Consider the following 21,505-nt stretch of genomic DNA (forward strand, 5'->3'; position numbering starts at 1 on the left):
AGGACAAATGTGAATGATTGGTGCTCCATCAGAGTAAATTTCATCATCTTTGCTCACACTCGGTACCATTTGCTATAAATCTGCCACTGCATGCATCTTGTCAAATGTCAAGGACTGCAGTGTATGTTATTGCATAGCCAGTTAATGGCTGCTTCACTATTTACCATTTTGGTTGTCTGTACTTCCCATTCATTCATTGGGGACACCTTGCTATCCTGTTTCTATACTGACACTAAATGGTTTTTCCATCCACAATCATCATACTTCATCCCTCCTTTTTCTAACCATAGAAGACATTGACTTATAGAGATTACAGGACTGATATACTAATTGGTGCTGACCTGCACTACATTTGGCCATGTCCCTTGACTGACACAGGCAGAAACATTTAAGTATATGTGTCTGTGAGCTCCCTAATGAAGTCTTGAAAATCTGAAGTTGACTGAAGAGCATTCAGGCATCATGATGTGTGGAGATTGGTGGTTTATTGGCTGGTTTGGATGAAGGGTGGGAGGAGGGCAGCATCCGTTGGAGTATACAGGGACATTGTGGTGAAAGCAGAGTTTGACGAAGGCTCAGAGAAGCAAGCTGTGACTTGGTGCTCGAAATTTTTGCAGATTTTCATGTTAGGAGTTGGTGCTTTCTAGTTTCTTGGGGGGAAAGAAAACATTGGGAAGGTGTGGAATTAAGATGAAATGGACCATGAATGTGATGCAAGTGTATGGAAATCGGGGGGGTTATTAGCTACTAGGAAATTTGAAACTCACCGTTTGAACCTTAAGTAGAAAATCAGAGATATTTTTCTCAGCGACGAGATTCTGAATTTTTCATTTTTGCCCTATATTCCCACATTTCCTGCCCATGTTCAATGCTGTGGGCGGAGGATTTCCAAAGCCTCTAAAAATTAGACTTGGAGTTTAAACAAAAAAAAATCCTTTAAGTGAAACAAAGAAAAAACAAACCTGTTGGGAATTGAAGGTAAAACCCATGTGTCCTAGAAATTGTGCAAAAAGCTGGAGTATCTGCAGAAGGAGGGGTGACAGTACTGAGAGCATTGCACATGCGCACTCTCATCACTCAGCCTCGCAGCTAAGACGCAAGTGAGCATTGTATTGGTAAGAAAACCAATAATTTCACTATTAGTAAAATATCGTACAAGATTTCAGTGGGAAAAGAGGCAAGAATCCCAATGGGTGCAAATTGCGTCAGCCTTTATTTTACGTTCCCCCCCCCCCACCCTTACATTCCTGCCAAGTTAATTCATTGCCTTTGAGTTGCATTCTATTTTACAGCGGGTGTCAGTTTTTAACTAAATATCGTGTTCATTTACACGAGGGGGCTCAGGGAATCGATGGGAACTCCGCACACATTCGCTTCAGAGGTGCCGCGCAGTGTGTGCAGTAGCAATTTAGCGAATTTGATACCTTTATCATTGCAACTTTCTGGTTAACTGTGTCTCTGCTGAGAATTAAAGGCGTACATACGGAGAGACAAGCGGGGTGCTCGGTGGCGGTGGATCCACCCCTTGTATCTCAATTCAGGGTGTTCATATATATCTTAAGTATATCCCACTGGATTTTACTGTGGCTTCTGTTCTCTGGCTCGCTGTCAGCTCCGCCATTTTGGTAAGAAATAAAACCTAATGCATGGTTTTATTAGTCAATAAAGATGAATGATAATTCCTAATGAATGGCCATGACATTTCCCGCTCAGGTAAATCTGAATATCATGATTTATTTTGTTAACTGCTTTATCATCATCACATTCACAGGAGTGGCAAATAACATTGTAGCCTTTTACAATGCAGCGATTCAATGTTTGCTTTAATTAGAATATTATTCTGCCGTCTTTTCTGATCATTTCAGACAGGGTGTGTAATATACTTTTAAGAAAAACATTAGTACCATTCGTTTTCAGAAATCTGGTGAAGAAGTATTTAATTTGTCCGGTAATGTATTTATTGGACGCTGGAAACAAGGTGCATGTTGATATTGACAAGCAACATATTTTAAAGTTAATTCATGCCATGTGCATTATTTATATAACGAAAAGGAAAGATTTATTGCACGTAGAACATCATCTCATTCCACAGAGCAATGCAATGTGTCGTTTAACTACAGAAACATGTCAAGAGTCAGCAAACACCGTTACTGAATTTTTGAATTACTATAATTCATTTTAAAATGGATGTATTTTAATATAACACATTTATAAGTCCTTATAATCCTTTATTGCAATTCTGAAATTTCCCTTGTGACCAATTACATCTCATAATAATTGATTATAAATCAATCGGCAAAGTGGAAAACAATTAAAGATTTGTTTACATCACGGAAATGATAGCTGGACAAAACAGTGACAAGATAATGAAATGGGACAATGTTGTTGACAAACATTTACTTTTTGGGTCAAATAGTTATACTATTATTGAGGATAAAATAAGGAAGGAGAAATAAGATATGACTTGTCAACAAAGGAAATCGGAATTTTTTTTGGAAAAAACTGGAAATCGTCACCAGTTCAGTCAGTGTCTGCAGAGATAAAACCAGCATTACGATCTAAGGTTGACAATCTTTCGTTGAAACTGGAAGATGTTGGAAATCTTTTAAATTAGCTCATGATTTCATGCTTATGGCATAATTCCATATTTTATTACATCACCCAACTTTGTCCCTGTGCCAACTGCTTTGCTACTAAAATCATCGTTCGTGCCTTTGTTACCTCTAGCCTTGAGTGTTTCAATGCAGTCTTGGCTGATCTTCCACATTCTACCCTGTGTAAACGTGATGTCATTCAAACTCTTATCTTGCAAAAACCCTCAATTCTTTCTCACCCCTGTGCTTTATGACCCATATTGGCTCCTGATCAAGCAAGGCTTGATTCTTTATTTTCAAATTCTTCCATGATCTCATGTCTCCCTATTTCTTCAATCTCTGAGGTATCTGTGCTATAAATTCTGGCCTTATAATCCACAGTTTTAATCATTCCACCATAGGTGGTTGCACATTCAGTTGTGAGGCCCCAAGCTCCAGGATATTCTCCCTACTTCTCTTCATCTCTCTACCCTACTCTTGTTAAAGATACTCCTTAAAATGGCTCATTTAGTCCTCACTATTGGTCATCTGACCTAACTTGACTTAGCACTATACTTTAGTCTTGTGGAATACCTAGGGACTTTTTGTTAACAGCTGTCTATAATGCAATTTGTTTGTCGTTGGGGGAGCAATGTTGCAGGTGAACAGGAAAGGAAGAAAAGGGAGAGTGAATGAAATGATTAAGTAGCAAAGTTGATGGAAATAATAAGGTAAAATAGACTCATCGTGAGACTGTTGAACATGTAAAAGATTGATGCTAATTGTTAAAGGATAAAAGAGATTATCCTTTACATGGTAAATCTGGCGTAAGGAGGAGGCATTTATGGCCCGGGGTGGAAAAATAAGGCAGGTAAATGTCAGGAATGAACCCTGCTGGAAATGTACCTGTCCGTCCTTCCAGTACAAATACCAGTCCATAGTTCTTCAAATACCAGTTGTGCTGAGGCAGCCATCCATTATCAGCACTTGCTGTCTCAGAGAAACTTGAAACAGTGGTTAAAATTGTTAAACTCGAGGTGAGATGGTCAGAAGGCTCTTAATTATATTGTAGAAAGAAAAGGTGCTGTTACTCAAGTTTACATTGTATCATTCGTGAAAAGAAACAGATACATTTATGTAATGTCTTTTGGCACTTTAAGCCAATTCAGCAATTTTCAGTCACAAAGTAGGAAGCTAATCTGTATACAGCAAGCTTCCCAAAATAACAGTATAACAATGAACAGATAATTAGTTACAGTGATGTTGACTGAGAAATAAATATTTACTAGAACACTGAGGATAACTTCCCTATTCTTTTTCAAATGATGAAAAGAAATCTTTTCCAAACATCTGAGAACATCAGCAGCACTTCAGTTTAATGTCTCATCCAAAAGATTGTACCTCCAACACATCAACACTCTCCCAGTGCTGCACTGAATGTCAGCAAGAACTTTGTGCTCAGGATTACTTGGTGAAACGTTAACTCAGACTATTAATCTCCAAGCCATGGCTGACTCAAACTGTATAGAAATCCAAGGACACAATGAGAATGGAATGGAAAATTAAATTGGCAAGCAGTCAGAAGTTCAGTGTCAATTATGATTGTGGATTCAACAATTCAGGAAAATGATCACTCAATTTGCATTTGGTTTCTATGGTGAGGCAGAAATAGTATAATAACTTGGAAGAAGTAAATCACTATATCACTTGACTGGTAGCAAGAGTATAGTTGAAAATAAGTTTTTAAAATTAATTCACAGGATGGGGCAACACTGGCCCAGAGGGCAATTAAGGATCAACCACATTTCTGGAGTCGCATGTAGGGCAGACTGGGTAAGAACAGTACTTACCTTTCATACAGGGCATTTGTGAACCCAGATAATTTTTTTTTCCTGACAATCAACAGTGGCTTCATGGTCATCATTAGACTGTTAATTCCAAATTTTTATTGAATTTAATTTCTATCATCTAACATGGTGGAATTGGAACACATGTCCCCAAAGTCCTGGATAAGACTTGAATCAGGGGCGAGCATTTTGACACACGAACTCCTCCATATGCACACATTTACATGAGTAACATGTTTATAATTTCTAACAGGATAAAAGAAAATACAAGCAGGCAGAATCTTGCCATTCTTAAGGATTTTCCGATGTTGTGACCAAGATTAGATCCCAAATTTGCTTGTAATCCACGAGTAATCTCCTGCATGGTATTGAATTAGTTGTAATGAATTAGGAGGCTGTATCTGAGAGCACCATTGAGCTGAGGATGGCAGAAACTGTTCCCCAGCTGGACCAACAGAAGGGCATGCAGCACTGTTCAGCCAGCAGCTCTGTTGGAGGTGAGGAGACCTTTGAGGAATTACAAGCTCTTTAAAATTTTTCTGTCAGATCGTTATTGTAGTGGCCACACTGTGGCTCAGTGGCAGAGGCTGCTTGGGTCATGGGGTCCAGTTTCAGTTGGTTAAACATAGGAGGTCTTGCCAGTCCCCAAGCATGTTGCCAGGAGGTCGCTTCGAGTGACATACTTTGCCTGGATTATGGGGTGTATCTTCTACCTGAACCCAGTGGAGCCTTCAACTTGGCAGCAGTTGGCTAGAAAATTGAGACTAATTGGCTAGTTGCTGCTGACATTGTTCATTTGTCTGTGATATGATTGGCTGGAGGTGGAGTGCATCATGTCAGCCGCCTGTGTGTCTTTCTCAAAATTCCCTGAGCATCTGCTTCCAAAGCAGGCCTCTGCATTGTTGATAAGATTCTGCTCAACATTTTAGTTACTGATTCCGATCACAATCATGACTTTGTTTCTCTCTCTACGTGCAGCCTGTTTATTAGCTATTCCCAGCATTTTCAAGTGATAATTGAAACCACTATTGAATTGTTGTGTTTTGCTAATAGTGATTATCCAGAAAGGTTCCCTATAAAACTGAAGAGATGTCATTATATATGACATAATTTGGAGCTCTTGAAAATTTCGTATCTGATAACTTGTAAAGCTCTGAATAAACCAAATATTCTGAGCAGGCTTAAGATGCAACACCAACCAATTCCTAATTTGTGATTTTGTGAACAAGAGTGACTGTTCAATTTTGCTAACTTCACTCCAGAGCCAGTCGCAAACAGCTGGTGAGCCATTATCATGAATAGCAGAGTGGGATTGGAGGTCCTGTTGCCTAGCAGTGTGACTGCACCCAGGGATGTCAGCGTACAGGTAGTAAGCAGCAATAGCTCTACTCAAAATGATCGCCTGTCAACTAAAGCCTTCATTATTCCAGGTATTGTACTGTTAGCATTACAAAGAACATTCATGAACATATATATTTAAAAATTGTATTTCACTAGGTAGTGATTGATCTATTTATTGCTAAAACAGTACAATTTTAGCCATGATATCTTAAGTTGGCTTAAGTTGAAAATTGTATTTCACTAGGTATCGATTGATTTATTTATTGCTAAAACAATACAATTTTAGCCATGATACCTTAAGTTGATCTAGCATATTTGGACAAGAATTAAAAATAAAAATATTCAAGTATGGATAAATAGGCTTAAAATTCAAGTCATATCAGATATTGTGTTTTTAGTTGATAACTTTTTTATATATATGTTTATTGAAAATGTTTTACTCTTTTAACAGAAAAAATGAAAAGTTTTAAAAGTACAGAAATACAGAACAGTAGAAATAATATCCCATTATTATATTACAGCAATATTAACAATAAACTGCCTAGAACTCTTCAAGATACAATCGTCTCATTTTTACCTAACTTAACCCAAATTAAAATAAAGTCAAATTAAATGCAATAGTTTTAAATTAAATTACAATCCAATAAAATAAAATCACATTACATTACACTACATTACATCACTCCACTCACCACACCTTTGTGAAGCTCCCGTCTACGAGAGCAACAGTTATTATACTTGTATTTGCCAGGCCTCCTCCCATGCACCACTCCCCCCCCCCCATTTCACATGGACCCCAGACCACCATATACAGCCCTCGTGGCTATATAGATTAGATTAGATTAGATTAGATTACTTACAGTATGGAAATAGGCCCTTCGGCCCAACAAGTCCACACTGCCCCGCTGAAGCGTAACCCACCCATACCCCTACATCTACATCTACCCCTTACCTAACACGACGGACAATTTAGCATGGCCAATTCACCTAACCTGCACATCTTTGGACTGTGGGAGGAAACCGGAGCACCCGGAGGAAACCCACGCAGACACGGGGAGAACGTGCAAACTCCACACAGTCAGTCGCTTGAGGCGGGAATTGAACCCGGGTCTCTGGCGCTGTGAGGCAGCAGTGCTAACCACTGTGCCACCATGCCGCCCATATAAAGGCCCCAATCAGTACCACAAATAGATCCATGTCTGTGTAATTTCAAAAGGGCCACCATGTTTTATAAAATTGCTCTGTACCATGGTGCACCATTCTTGTCAGGTAATCGTAGGGGACATACTCCATCACAAGTCTGCGCCACTCTGCAAGACCTGGAGGTTTTTCTAATATCATTAGAATGTTCTTCCTCGCACAGTGTTTAAGAATGTTAAATAACTTCTTCCCCTGCTCACCCAGAGAGAGCAGATTCAGTAGCCCCAAAAGGAGGGATACCGGGTCCTCCTTAACTTCAATTCCCAGGATCTTCTCCAGCTTATTCACAATGGCACCCCAGTATCCGCAAATCTTGTAGCAGGACCAAAGGCAATGCGTAAGGGTACCTCTGCTGATTTTACATTTGGGACATTTCGGAGAATGTTGATATAGTTATATATTGTAGGCAAGTTCACTTTTTTGTTTTGCACAAGAAGACAAATTTTACCGATACAGACAACGATACATATCTGAAGTTGGTATTGTGGTCCTGTAACTTGCATTTTTTTTAGTTAAGAAGGCTCATATAAACACCAATGAAAGAATAATAAAATTGTCTTTTACAGTTATTGAATAGACAAAGGTAGGTTATTTAACTTACGAGAATTTTGATAGAAACAATTGACTTCAAATCATTATGTACATGGGAAAGGGAGTCTGAATAGCTTTGTGAATAAATTATCACTCCATTGGTACAAGTGGAATCCATTGTATGGGGAGAAATTCTCATGTGGGTTAATGAAGAAAAACAGATTACCAAGGTGTAAGGAAGATTTTGATTGAATTCCTGTGTTAAGAAATACTTAACATTGCAGTTCTCGTTCAATTTTCAGTAGGATTTGAATTGGTCTGGATCAAATCAAACTGATTACTCAAACCAAATATCATTCAGGCATCGTGGCTAAAATTATATTGTTTTAGCAATTGAAATTGTTCTAATTTGTTTTTAAATAACAATACAATTGTGATTATGTCAGGACAAAAACATTAAAATGTTAATGTTACCCACTATGAATATAACACGCGTCAAGGTTATTACAGTTTTATTTATAGGTTTAAGGGTGTCAGGGAATGCAAATTTGTTATAGGCTTGCTAAATGTATTGCCAGATTTTGTTTGTCTCTACTTTCTTCCAAATATAAATTCAGTCAATGCAACCGAGAATAATCGAAAACCTCAGGGTTTCTCCAGAGAAAATCAAGGTGCTTCTTTGCCAATTGAAGGGCAACAGTCCGACAGCACTGTGCCAGTGACGGCAGCAATTAGTCCGCAGACTACTGGAGCACACAAATGTGACATGGTCAGTGTTTTGGAATGGAAAGATGGCATTGCTACCTTACCTGGGAGCAATTTGAAGGTGAGCTTTCCTGATTGAACTCTACATTATGAAATATTCATTCTTTTCTTCTTTTACAAAATATACTAAATAATAGATACAATCCATCAAGCAAGTAGAGGCATTTTGTGTTACAGCACACTTTCCCTTTCTCCTGGTAACAATTCTGATCTTTTTTCTTGATCCTCTTTGAGACAGTGTCTCACATGGAGATATTTTTGTAAGGTAATATCTCTCCCAGTTTTGCTTGTGACTGTAGGCTGTGCAGCTGTGTGGCCATCAGTAAACCTGATCAAATTTGGTTAATAAGTCCACAAATTAGGACTTGCATTAGATGGAATGTTGATCTGAATATGAAGCAAAATTTATGTTTACTTTGCTCACCGTGGATAACAAAAGTTGTTTTTATATTTTGGCAATATTTCCAGCTACCAGAGTATAGTTTCCTCCAACTCACTAGAATGATAAATCTAGATTCTAAGGATTTAATTATAAAGTGCAATTTCGCAAACAGGAATCCACTGAAATTTAAAAGGTTGGGTGATGAAGCTTTCAAAGGATAATGGGATCAAATAGGGCAAATGGAAACTATTTCCACTGTTTGGGAAGTCAAGGATGAAGGGACATAACCGTGAAGATAGAGCCAAATCTCTTAGATGTGATATTAAGGAACACTTCAATACCAGAGGGTGGAAGACATTTTGAACTGCCCTCCTCAAATGGCAATGATGGTATATCAGTTGTTAAATATAAATCTGAGATTGATAGATTTTTGTTAATTAAAGATAATTTTAAAAATGGGCAAAGATAAATATAATAGATTATGCCAAGGATTAGCCATGATATCACTTAATGGCGATATAGTCCTGTTCCTAAATTGCTTCTGCATCTTGGAGCATTGTGGACAATGCAGTAAATGCTTTGACCAGCTGTTGATTGAATTTTGAAGAAATTTTAGGGATATGATGTTCTGATGTCAGTAGATCAACTAGATAGTTCCATTTGCACGTGAAAAATAAATCACTGGCTGGTTGCTTCTGAAGTTACAAACAAGCAATAAGATCATGGCTGATTAATGTTAACCTCATTACTATATTGCTACATATCTCCAATAATGTTTAATCCCCTTGGTAATCAAGAACCTATCTACCTCCTTGGTGAAACAGTTTGAAAACTTTGCATCCACTGCCTTTTTGAGGAAAAGAATTCCAAAGGCACACAGCTCTCTGAGAGAAAAAAAAATTGCTTCATCTCTGTTTTAAATCAGCATATCCTTTTTAAACTAAGACTCCTAATTCTAGATTATTTCACAACAGGATGCATCCTTTCAACGTCCACCTAGTCACGTTTCCTCAGGATCTTATATGCTTCAATTAAGCCATCTCTGACTTTTCTAAACTCCAGAGGATACAGACCTAGCCTGTCTAGCCTTTCCTCATAAAGCAATCTGCTCATTCCAGATGTTAGTGTAGTAAACCTTCTCTGAACTATTTCCAACACATTAACATTCTCCCATATGTACAGTAACCAGTATGGTACATCGTAGTCCAGATGCGGTTTCACCAATGTCCTGCGTAACTACATGGTCACCATACTCTTCCATTCAGTTCTCCTCATAATAAAGCATAACGTTCTACTGGGTTTATTGAGTACTTGCTAGACCTACATACTAAACTTCTGCGATTCATATCTAGGACACCCAGACCTCGCTGAAACCTGCAACCCTCATGATTCAGATAATATGCTTTTATAATATAATTTCTTAAAATGTACAGTTTCACATTTGCCCCTATTATACTCCATTTCCCAATTCTTGGACCACTCACTTAACCTTTCTATATGCCTTTGTAGGCTCCTTATGTCCTCTTCTGATGTAGAGAGATTGAGTAATTTAGGGCTATACTGTCTGGAATTTAGAAGAATGAGAAATGATCCAGTTGAGGTATATAAGATGCGAAAGGGATTGACAAAGTCGACATCGAACGTTTCCTCGTATGGGGCAATCTAGAAGAAGCGGTTATAGTTTTAGGATAAGAGGTAACAGATTTAAAACTGAGTTGAGAAATTACTTCTCTCAAATGGTCGTGAATCTGTGGAATTCAGTACCCCAGCGTGTGGTGAATGCTGGGACATTGAGTAAACTTGAGGAGGAAATAGACAGATTTTAATTCATAATGGGTTGAAGGGTTATGGAAAAGAGGCAGGAAAGTGGAGTTGAGGATGAGATGAGATCAGCAGAACAAGCTACTTCTTCAAAGGACTCCAATAAACTAATAAAGCAGGATTTCTTTTTGATGAAACCATGTAGGCTCTGCATGAAATTGGAGAATTTCTAATGCGGGTAATGACCTCAAGAAGTAATAAAGTGGACTAGGTGCAAAGTGTTGTTTTAGAATTATGCATATCAAATTCTCTTGCACAGAGCAGCCAAGACCCACAGTCTGGAAGACAATTGCAACTGGTATTTGAACCCTCTTTTTACTGAGCATTCTCAAACCCTTTAATTTGAGGCGTTGTTCTGCTGATATTTCTGTTGCCAATTTCTTGTAATATCTTTGTTTATCATACAATCCCTGCTGTGGAAACAGGCCATTTGGCCCAATAAGTCCACACCCAACCTCTGATGAGCAACCCACCCAGACCCATTCCCCTTCCACTCTACATTTACCCCTGACTAATGCACCTAACCTACACATCCCTGAACACCGTGGGCAACTTAGCATGGCCAATTCACCTAACCTGCACACCTTTGGATTGTGGGAGGAAACCAGAGCACCTGGAGGAAACCCACACAGACACGGGGAGAATGTGCAAACTCCATAAAAACTCTGAGGTTGGAATCGTACCCAGTGCTGTGAGGCAGCAGTGCTAACCACTGAGCCACCGTGCCACCCTTTGTGTTAAAGCTGTCGTGTCAGGAGAGTGATGTAGGTACCAGAAATCTCCCCTTCTGCCTTATTTGAATTATGACTTCAGATAAAGATGTATTGAAGACAAATGTATATTAGTGTCTCTCTAGGGCCTATGAAATCATAGATATTGTTAACACAGCAAAAACTTAGTTTTTCTCTTTTTTTCTACGCTTTGTACATGGAGAATAAGTGCTGTCCAAATCAACTCATGGGAATCAGCCTCAAAATGAATTATCTCAGCCACTTTTTAAGAGTAGCATATTTAATAAAAAAATAAGAATTACTTGGTTACATTTACCTTACAGAGATTATACCACACAATATTGTCAGAAAAAAACACCAGCTCTTTCCATGCGCTCTGTATGGAATTGGTTGTAAAAACAAAACTATTTAATACCTTTTTAATTCTGAATCACAGTATCTCATGAAGCCCAATGAAATAATTCCAAATACCTTTTGATGAATTTATTGATCTACGCTGTTTCCATCAGCAGATGGTCAGTAACTAGCAGGCACAGAGAGTTAAGGGGAGCAGAAACGTTCTTTTACACAGTGAATTGTTATGATCTGGAATGTACTGCTTGAAAGGGTGGTAGCAGGAGATTCAACAGTAACTTTCAACAGGGAATTGGGTCTGCATTTAGAAAGAATCATATGTCAGGTTATGGAGAAACAGTAGAGGATTGAGTCTAATTAGGCAACTCTTTCAAACAGCACTGTGGGATGAATGGTCTCTATCTATGTTATATGGTTCAATGATTTCCTTAATTGCATCAAAAATCAGTTACATCAAACCAATATATGTACATTAATTGTGTGATTTTTTTTCTCTGCTTTTTCAACTGGAATTAAATCAAGAACTTAATTTAATACTATTCAATAAGTTTTTGAAACCGAAGTAAAATATAATTTTGGAAACTATTTTGATTTCTCTTTAAAATCAAAAGGAATTAGATGGAACAACATATTGTATCATTATATTGTTGCACTAGTTCAATTTTTGCAGCTTTAAAGTGTCTCTGTTATTTAGTTGGATGAGCATTAAATAATGTATTTGTTTTTTTTAGTTCCGATTGAATGAATTTGGTGTCCTGGAGGTTATCAGCACAGAAGGTATTGTGACAGAGTCAATGTCAGAGGTGTCTGTAGTGACCAAAGCGAAAGCGGAGAGTGATGCTTGCAGTGAGGCTAGCTGGAATATAACTTCTCCTAATGAATGTAAGATATATATATATCCACTGAGAAATGTATTGTGTTGCTGGTTTCAGCATAAAGTCAATTTGCCATTGTACTCAACCTAAGTGCACAGTGCATTTAGAGTTATTTTCTGCTGCATATGTTTTGGAATTGTTCTTTTGTTAGCCCTTTAGGGATCTTGTGGATGGAAGATGAGAAAACAAAGGCCTCTTTCTTTTCTTACAATTTTTTTCCTTCTGGTAAAGACAATGACACCTTTGCTAGCAAGCAGTTTCACATGTGATGAGGTTATCCAATATTTTAATCAAGTGTTATTGTTTATGCTTGAGCCCTAATAGTGAACATCAGCAACTTTTTAAAATTCATTCACTAGATGTGGGCATCGCTGATCAAGTCAGCAGTTATTGGTCATCCCTAATTACCCAGAGGGCAGTTAAGAGTCAGCCACATTGCTGTGGGTCTGGAGTCACTTTCTCCCTACACCCACCCTCCTCTCATTTATCTCTCCACCCTTCAGGCTCTCTGCCTGTATTCCTGATGAAGGACCTAAACGTCGATTTTTACTGCTCCTCGGATGCTGCCTGCACTGCAGTGCTTTTCCAGCACCATTCTAATCTAGACTCTGGAGTCACATGTAGGCCAGACCAAGTAAGGATGGCAGTTTCCTTCCCTCAAGGACACTGGTGAACTGGATGAATGTTTACAACAATCTGCAATGGTTTTATAATCATCATTAGACTCTTAATTCCAGATTTTATTGAATTTAATTCTACACTATGCCAAGGTGGGATTTGAATCCCAGGTCTCCAGAGCATTAATTGGGTGTCTGTATTAATAGTCTAGCGATAGTACCACTATGCCATCACCTCCCCTAAATTCTACCATAATGGTCAAATGAACATTTTAACTGTGTCCAGTTCTACTTGCACTGAAATTGCAAAATGTATAAATCCAGCCAGAGCCCTCAGAAGAGGATTGGGAGCACTGGCTGTACTTTCCGTCCCCCCATTAGAGGCACAGAGCTAAGTTATAACGCTCCAATTTTAGATCAACTGTAAGTAATCAATATATTTTCAAGCCGAAATGACTCAGTTACGAATGGATTGTTTGGCTAAACCATTTTGGCCTCATTTACCATATGCTGAAATTGGAGAAGTCACACAATCTGGAGTTTGTTATAATTAAATGAAGTTGTAACTTAGTAATCAGCTACCGAATCTACATAGTTTTATACAAAATCAAACAAAGAACTGCGGATGCTGGAAATGTGAAACAACAACAGAATTGCTGGAGAAACTCAGCAGGTCTACTATATCTATAGAGAGAAAGCCTTGTTAATGCTCCATGTCCATTTCTGAAGAAGAGTCATTTATCAATTTACATGCAAAACACATCAGGGCATTGCATTGACAAATAAAGAGAAGGAAAGGTAGGCAGAGAGGGAGGGGACTAAATCAAAATGGAGTCAGAGACAAAAATGAGATATTCCGACCCTTCTGGGTCCACCTTTCCGAAGAGACATCAAGAGTGTTGGTGGGCATGGCATGCTCCCTCTCCAAGGATGCTTAGGCACAAACGTAACTGCTTAAAAGGAGCAGGCAGTCAGGAATAGTGAGACTGTCCATGGCCGGCTGCCTGGACTTGTTGATGTTCACTTTGACCATGCCCACAACAGCCCCACGAGGAAGTCCTCCATTGTGCACCACCCCACACTGGGTGTAGAAAACTAATTCTGTTTGTTAATATCCAGAAGTCCTCTAACACAGAATGGAAAGATTTTCTTGCCTCTCTCCAAATCACCCATGGCACTCGCTTTTCATCTTTCGACCACCACTTGTGTTTCCGATAGAATAGTTTCATGCAAACCATCAAAGGTAAGGGAGAAGGCTAAATCAGAATGGAGATGAAGGGGGAGATAAAGCACTGTCTGCTCCGCAGTGTCCACCTCACTCTAAACGCATGGGGAGTATTGATTGACAGGCATGCTCCCTTTCCAAGAATACCCAGGCAAGAACATAATGGTGGAAAGGGGCAGAGATCAGCAGCTATGACCCCCCTCTGCAGTCCACTGCCTGGATCTATTTGTCGCTGACTTGACCAGGCTCAGAAGCGGACCCTCAGGAGAAGCAATCCTCCAATGAGACCCCTCCACCCAGGTGAAGAAAACCCAGCTCTTCAATATGTGCTTTAATGAACATCAGTTGCTCTCTAATATCTCTTAAGTGTATCCTTAAAACGATCATCACTTCTAATATTGTAACTCGAGGGAGGTGTTAAACCTTGCAAAGCAGTCTAAATGTCTCTACCTCTAGAGTGGAAGATCAGATCCCACCTGCCTTGGAAGTATGCCATAACATGACTAAAATGACGAGAACACAAAAAGCAGCAACAAATGTGGGTAGCAGATTCTTGGTAACAGTGTTTGTTCACAGGCATGGCCCCTTCACCTTTCTCTTCATTCTACAAGGATGCAGAGACGGAAGAATCATAGCATTATATAAAACAGAAGTGGGCCCATTGTGACTCTATCCATTCTTTGACAGATTTAAAAGAGGACAAACCTGACCCTATTACTCCATCTAAAATTCGATAACCTAATTAATTCTACTACTATGCACTGTGAATTTAATCACATGGATGGAGATATCAGTACATGGCACAATATAGTATTTTGGGGCATGGTTATTACAGTAAGTCTTCTTGCTATTTGCTGTGCTTGCAAGTAAATTTGTGAATTCACCAGTCATCCTCTTTGCTAAGTTATTTAAGCTCCATTCAGATTGTCTATTGTAACATAGAACAATATTGTGCAGAACAGGCCCTTTGGCCCTTGATGTTGCACCGACTTGTGAACTATTCTCAGCTCGTCCCCCTACACTATCCCATCATCATCCATGTGCTTATCTAAGGATTGTTTAAATCTCCCTAATGTGGCTGAGTTAACTACATTGGCAGGCAGGGCATTCCATGCCCTTACCACTCTCTGAGTAACGAACCTGCCTCTGACATCTGTCTAAAATCTATCACCCCACAATTTGTAGTTATGCCCCCTTGTACAAGCTGATGTCACCATCCTAGGAAAAAGACTTTCACTGTCTACCCTATCTAATTCTCTGGTCATCTTGTATGTCTCTATCAAATCCCCTCTTATCCTTCTTCTTTCCAATGAGGACAGACCCAAGTCTTTCCTCATAAGACATTCCCTCCAGACCAGGCAACATCCTGGTAAATCTCCTCTGCATCTTTTCCAATGCTGCCACATCCTTCCCGAAATATGGCAACCAGAACTGCACACAATATTCCAAGTGTGGCTGCGCTAGCATTTTGTATAGTTGCAGCATGTATAGTTGCATTTTGTATATTGCAGCTCTGGAACACAATCCCTCTACCAATGAAACCTAACACACCGTATGCCTTCTTAACAGCACTGTCAACCTGGGTGGCAACTTTCAGGGATCTATGTACATGGACTCCAAGATCCCTCTGCACATCCACACAACCAAGAATCTTTCCATTGACCCAGTACTCTGCCTTCCTGTTATTCTTCCCAAAGTGCATCACCTCACATTTAGTTGCATAAAACTTCAGTTGCCATCTCTCAGCCCATTTCTGCAGTTTATCCAAGTCCCCCTGCAACCTGTAACTTTCTTCCAAACTGTCCACTACTCCACCCACTTTAGTGTCATCTGCAAATTTACTAATCCATTCACCTATGCTGCATCTAAGTTATTTATAAAAATGACAAACAGCAGTGGTCCCAACACAGATCCTTGTGGCACACCATTAGTAACTGGACTCCAGGATGAATATTTTCCATCAACCATCACTCGCTGCCTTCTTTCAGAAAACCAGTTTCTAATCCAAACCGCTAAATCACCCTCAATTCCATGATTCTGCATTTTCTCCAACAGCCTACCATGTCGAACTGTATCAAAGGCTTTACTGAAGTCCATGTATATCACGTCAACAGCCCTACCGTCATCTACATGTTTGGTCACCTTCTCAAAAAACTCACTGAGGTTTGTGAGATGCGGCCTGCCCTTGAAGAAACCATCCAAGTAGCTTTGAAATCGACGTTTCGGGCAAAAGCCCTTCATCAGGATGAAGGGCTTTTGCCCGAAACGTCGATTTCGAAGCTACTTGGATGCTGCCTGAACTGCTGTGCCCTTCCAGCACCACTAATCCAGAATCTGGTTTCCAGCATCTGCAATCATTGTTTTTACCTTGAAGAAACCATGTTGACTATCTGAAATCAAATTGTTGCTTGCTAGATGATTATAAATCTTATCTCTTATAATCCTTTCCAAAACCTTTCCTACAACAGAAGTAAGGCTCACTGGTCTATAATTACCTGGGTCATCTCTACTTCCCTTCTTGAACAAGGGCACAACATTTGCAATCCTCCAGTCCTCTGGTACTAAACCTGTAGACAATGACGATTCAAATATCTAAGCCAAAGGCTCTGATATCTCCTCCCTAGCTTCCCAGAGAATCCTTGGATAAATCCCATCCAGCCTAGGGGACTTGTCTACTTTCACTCCTTCTCGAATTGATAAAACTTGTTTGTAACTAACCTTGATCTTTTCTAGTCTAGTATCTCGTCCCTCATTCTTCTCCTCTACAATATTCTCCTTTTCCTGAGTGAAAACCAATGCGAAATGTTCATTTAGCACCTCTCCGATCTCCACAGGGTCCACACTCAACTTCCCACTTTTGTCTTTGACTGGGCCTCTTCCTACCCTAGTCATCCTTTTATTCCTCACATACCTATAGAAAGCTTTAGGGTTCTCCTTTATTCTATTTGTTAATGACTGTTCGTGTCCTCTTGTTGCTCTTCTTAACTCTCTCTTTAAATCCTTCCCAGCTGATCTGTAACTCTCCATCGCCTCATCTGAACCATCTTGCCTCATCAACACATAAGCCTCCTTCTTCTGCTTAACTAGAGATGCAATTTCTGTAGTAAACCACGGTTCCCTTACCTTATCACTTCCTCTCTGCCTGACAGGGACATACCTATCGAGGACATGCAATATCTGTTCCCTAAACCAGCTCCACATTTCCATTGTCTGCCTCCCCTGCATTTTGCTACCCCGTTCTATGCATCCTAATTCTTGCCTAATCGCATTATAATTGCCCTTGCCCCATCAATAACTCTTGACCTGTGGCATGTACAGATCCCTTTCCATCGCTAAACTAAACGTAACTGAATTATGGTCACTCTCTCCAAAGTGCTCACCTACAACTAAATCAAACACCTGGCCGGGTTCATTACCAAGCACCAGATCCAGTATGGCCTTCCCTCTTGTCAGCCCTTCGACATACTGTGTCAGGAAACCCTCCTGCACACATTGGACAAAAACTGATTCATCCGATGTATGAGAGTTATAGCATTTCCAGTCAATGTTGGGGAAGTTACAGTCCCCATAATGACCACCCTGTTCCTTTCACTCCTACCCAGAATAATTTTGCCAATCCTCTCTTCCACCTCCGTGGAACTCTGCAGAGGCTTATAAAAAACTCCAAGCAGTGTGACCTCTCCTTTCCTGTTTCTAACCTCAACCCACACTACCTCAGTAGACGAGTCCTCGTCAAAAGTTCTTTCAGCCACCGTTATACTATCCTTGACTAACAAGGCCGCATCTCCCCCTCTTTTACCACCTTGCCTGTTCTTAATGAAAGATCTAAACCCTGGAACCTGCAACATCCATTCCTCACCCTGCTCTACCCATGTCTCCGAAATGGCCACAACATCGAAGTCCCAGGTACCTATCCATGCTGCAACTCACCTACCTTATTTCGGATACTTCTGGTGTTGAAGTAGACACACTTCAAACCACTTTGCTGTCTGCCAGCACACGTCTGTGACCGTGAAATCCTGTCCCTGTCCTCCCTACGCTCATCCTCCTGTGCACTGGAGCTACACCTTAGGTTCCCATCCCCCTGCCGAGCTAGTTTAAACCCACCTGAATAGCACCAGCAAATTTCCCACCCAGGAAGACCATCCTGTTTGTACAGGTCCCACCTTCCCCAGAATGACCCCCAATTATCCAAGTACTGAAACCCTTCCTCCTGCACCATCCTTACAGTCATGTGTTCAGCTGATATCTCTCCCTCTTCCTTGCCTTGCTCTCACGTGGCAAAGGTAACAAACCAGAGATAGCAACTCTATTTGTTCTAGCTCTTAGCTTCTACCCTAGCTCCCTGAAATCCTGCCTTACATCCCTATTCCTCTTTCTACCTATGTCATTGGTACCGACATGGACCACGACTTGGGGCTGGTCACCCTCTCCCTTCAGGACCCCAAAGATACGATCCGAGATATCACAGACCCTGGCAACTGGGAGGCAACACACCAACCGTGAGTCTCGTTCATTCCCAACAAACCTTCTATGTGACCCTCTAACTATCGAGTCCCCAGTGACTAACACTCTCCTTTTTACCCTCCTTCCCTTCTGTGCACTGGGACAGGCTCCGTGCCAGAGACCTGGGTCCCACTGCACAATGCTGGTAAGTATCCCCCACACCCCCACCAACAGTATCCAAAACGGAATACATGTTTTTCAGGGGAACGGCCACAGGGGATCCCTCCACTGACTGTTTTTTCCCCCTTCGTACAGTTACCCAGCTTTCTTTGTGCCTAGGAGTGCCGAACTACTTCCCTGTAACTGTTATCTATCACAGCCTCTGCCTCCCGAGTGATCCAAAGATTATCCAGCTCCCACTCCAGTTCTCTAACAGTCTTGGAGGGGCGAGAGTTGGGTGCACTTCCTGCAGATGTACTTGGATGAGACAGTAATGGCATCCCTCACCTCAGACATCGTGGAGGAGGAACAGTCCTCTCCCAGCACTGCCATCCTTGCTAGTCCCCTTGTCACAAAGTAAAAAAAGAAGAGACGCTTATCTGATGTGTCCCTGGTCTTTAAGGTTAGAGGAGATGGTTGGGTGGGAGGCCCTACAAAGGTCTCGGGTTTAGAAAATACAGACTTATATAGCTGGATGGAAATAGAAAGAAGTCCCTCCTTTCCAAGAAACCTCTGCTCTCTGATTTCAAATATAAAAAGCTCTAATCAGTGACTCACCGCTCCCGGCAGGTCCCTGGTCCAAGCTCCCGCCCTTCGAGTTTCTGCTGCAGCTGAAAAACATCATGGTGAATACCCTTTGGAGTTTTCTTCCTCAAGTTCCCAGATGATCACCTGCCTGACCTGCAAATAAAAAGAGCATGTAAACAGTTTGACCTAAACAAAGTTGCAGATTATCTCAAAAAATATGTATCACAACATTTTGCTGTTGCATTTACCTACAATACCTCTGCATTTTAGAACGTTGCACAATATAATGATTTTTGTTTGGTGTTTTTGATTCTGTATGAAGGGATTGAGCTATGACACCTGTCCAACTATTTAAAAGCACCTTCTACCTTCAGACTCACCACCAGTGAGCAGAAGATTTATTTTCCATGAGCAATAATTCCACACTTCCTAGACTTTTCTGTATATTTGTGTGATAGACCATGGAAACCGTGTTGTTCACAGATAAAAAATAAAGAATAATTCTGCTAGTGACTTTTTGAAACTTGCTGCTTTGAGACTGCATCTTCAGGTACACAAAGCCCAAGGTAGTCCATATTTGGCAAACTATGAACTGGTGTTATGGGCACCATGCCTTAGGAATGATATATTGACAAGGGAGGGAATGCAACATAGGGTTATCAGAATAATGTTTCACATTTTTTAACTTATGAGGAGAGAGTACTTAAATGAGGGTTGTATGAATTTAGAAAGCTAAGGGGCAATTTGACCAAACGTTCTCCAGATATTAAGGAAAACAGATAGAATACAGAATACACTATTTTCCGGTCTTTGGAATGTTTAATATTAAGAGCTGGATCTTGCATGTGTAAAATGAAGAAACACTTGTGCACAAAAAGGGCGGTTGAAGCTTGGAACTGGGTTCCACAAACAGTAATCAATGCTAGCTCATTTGTTCATTTCAAACTTAATGTGGATGGATCTCTGTTATCGAAACATATTACAGGAGCTGGGGCATGGGTGGCTATATGGAATTAGGCTGTAGAGGAGCCAAGATCTCGCAGAACAGATTTGAGGGGTTAAATGTGTTTCTTGTGTTTCATTGGGCGGACTCTTATCAGGGTCTGAATGACATGGATTGATCTGAGATTTGTGGCACAATCAGATGAAAAGTCTCGCAATGAGCATCTTGACATCAACTCCATCTTTTGTGCTTTTGGTGAGCAGTAAGGCCAGTTTCTCACCAAATAAGGGGATTATTGCTTGGCAAACACCTTGTTAGTGGGCCAACTTACCTCACTAATAATCAGCTTTCCATTTTCCAAAAAAAATGTTAGATGCCAAGAAATTTCCATATGGAAGTCAGAGTTGATACTTGGCAATTTCAACTCCAAAGATCCTCAATATTGCTCAGTGCCAAACAGCATCTCAGGGCACAACCCATGGGCACCAGCTGCATGCACATGTTGTCTGTGGAAATTGGCATCCTGTATTTGGCATTATCCATCTCTCTGATACATGTGTAGGATATTCACAATAGCGCAAACTTACATTGCAGGGGACACCAGCAAGTAGCGTTGAGAGGCTGCTGCAAGGATACTTCACGCGCAGGGAAAGGTACCCAGATTGTGGATCAAACCAGGCTGCTACTCAGGCCTGTTTGCTTGTTGTTTTGTTAGTCCTTCACTTAGCAACCATCTACATGCTCAGAGTATCCATGACTCACCTTGTCTAGCTATGCTGTGTCAGAAGTGAAATCACACAATCAGACAGGTTGCCTTGCTGATTAACACTCTTCAGACAAGGGGACATACATCTTGCTATACAGCGGTGTGCTATGTCAATCTCACATCTGCATCATGTACCAGCAACTCTCATAACTGGTCTAAGTGATTGGTCATGATCAGTCATCCAGCTGGATTGTTCGCTGTTCAAGGAGGGGGTCACAGTCGTTCCTGTGGCTCTACAGCAACCAGTCTTAGGTTAAGGAGAATGGGGGAGATCCACAGGCATCAGTCAGGGGTCTGGACACTTCTCATCTAGGGCTGTCTGGTTAGGTTGCAAAGTGGTT

General features: G+C 40.5%; 1 protein-coding gene across 7 annotated transcripts in view; it reads left to right on the forward strand.

The window, feature by feature from the left end:
- The first annotated feature begins 1,067 nt into the window (after positions 1 to 1,067).
- l3mbtl1 (L3MBTL histone methyl-lysine binding protein 1) overlaps positions 1,068 to 21,505 on the forward strand; it is an 83,273-nt gene continuing 62,835 nt past the window's right edge. Inside the window, exons 1-5 of one of the 7 annotated variants that reach the window (XM_072556481.1) lie at positions 1,085 to 1,115; positions 4,334 to 4,406; positions 5,683 to 5,850; positions 8,110 to 8,318; positions 12,277 to 12,427. In XM_072556481.1, coding sequence (XP_072412582.1) covers positions 5,715 to 5,850; positions 8,110 to 8,318; positions 12,277 to 12,427 — 496 coding nt within the window. In that variant the 5' untranslated portion in view covers positions 1,085 to 1,115; positions 4,334 to 4,406; positions 5,683 to 5,714. The other 6 variants (XM_072556480.1, XM_072556479.1, XM_072556483.1 and 3 more) reach the window with 6 other exon arrangements.

The sequence above is a fragment of the Chiloscyllium punctatum genome, chromosome 37 (genome assembly GCF_047496795.1).
Source record: "Chiloscyllium punctatum isolate Juve2018m chromosome 37, sChiPun1.3, whole genome shotgun sequence".
NCBI classification, from domain to species: Eukaryota; Metazoa; Chordata; class Chondrichthyes; order Orectolobiformes; family Hemiscylliidae; genus Chiloscyllium; species Chiloscyllium punctatum.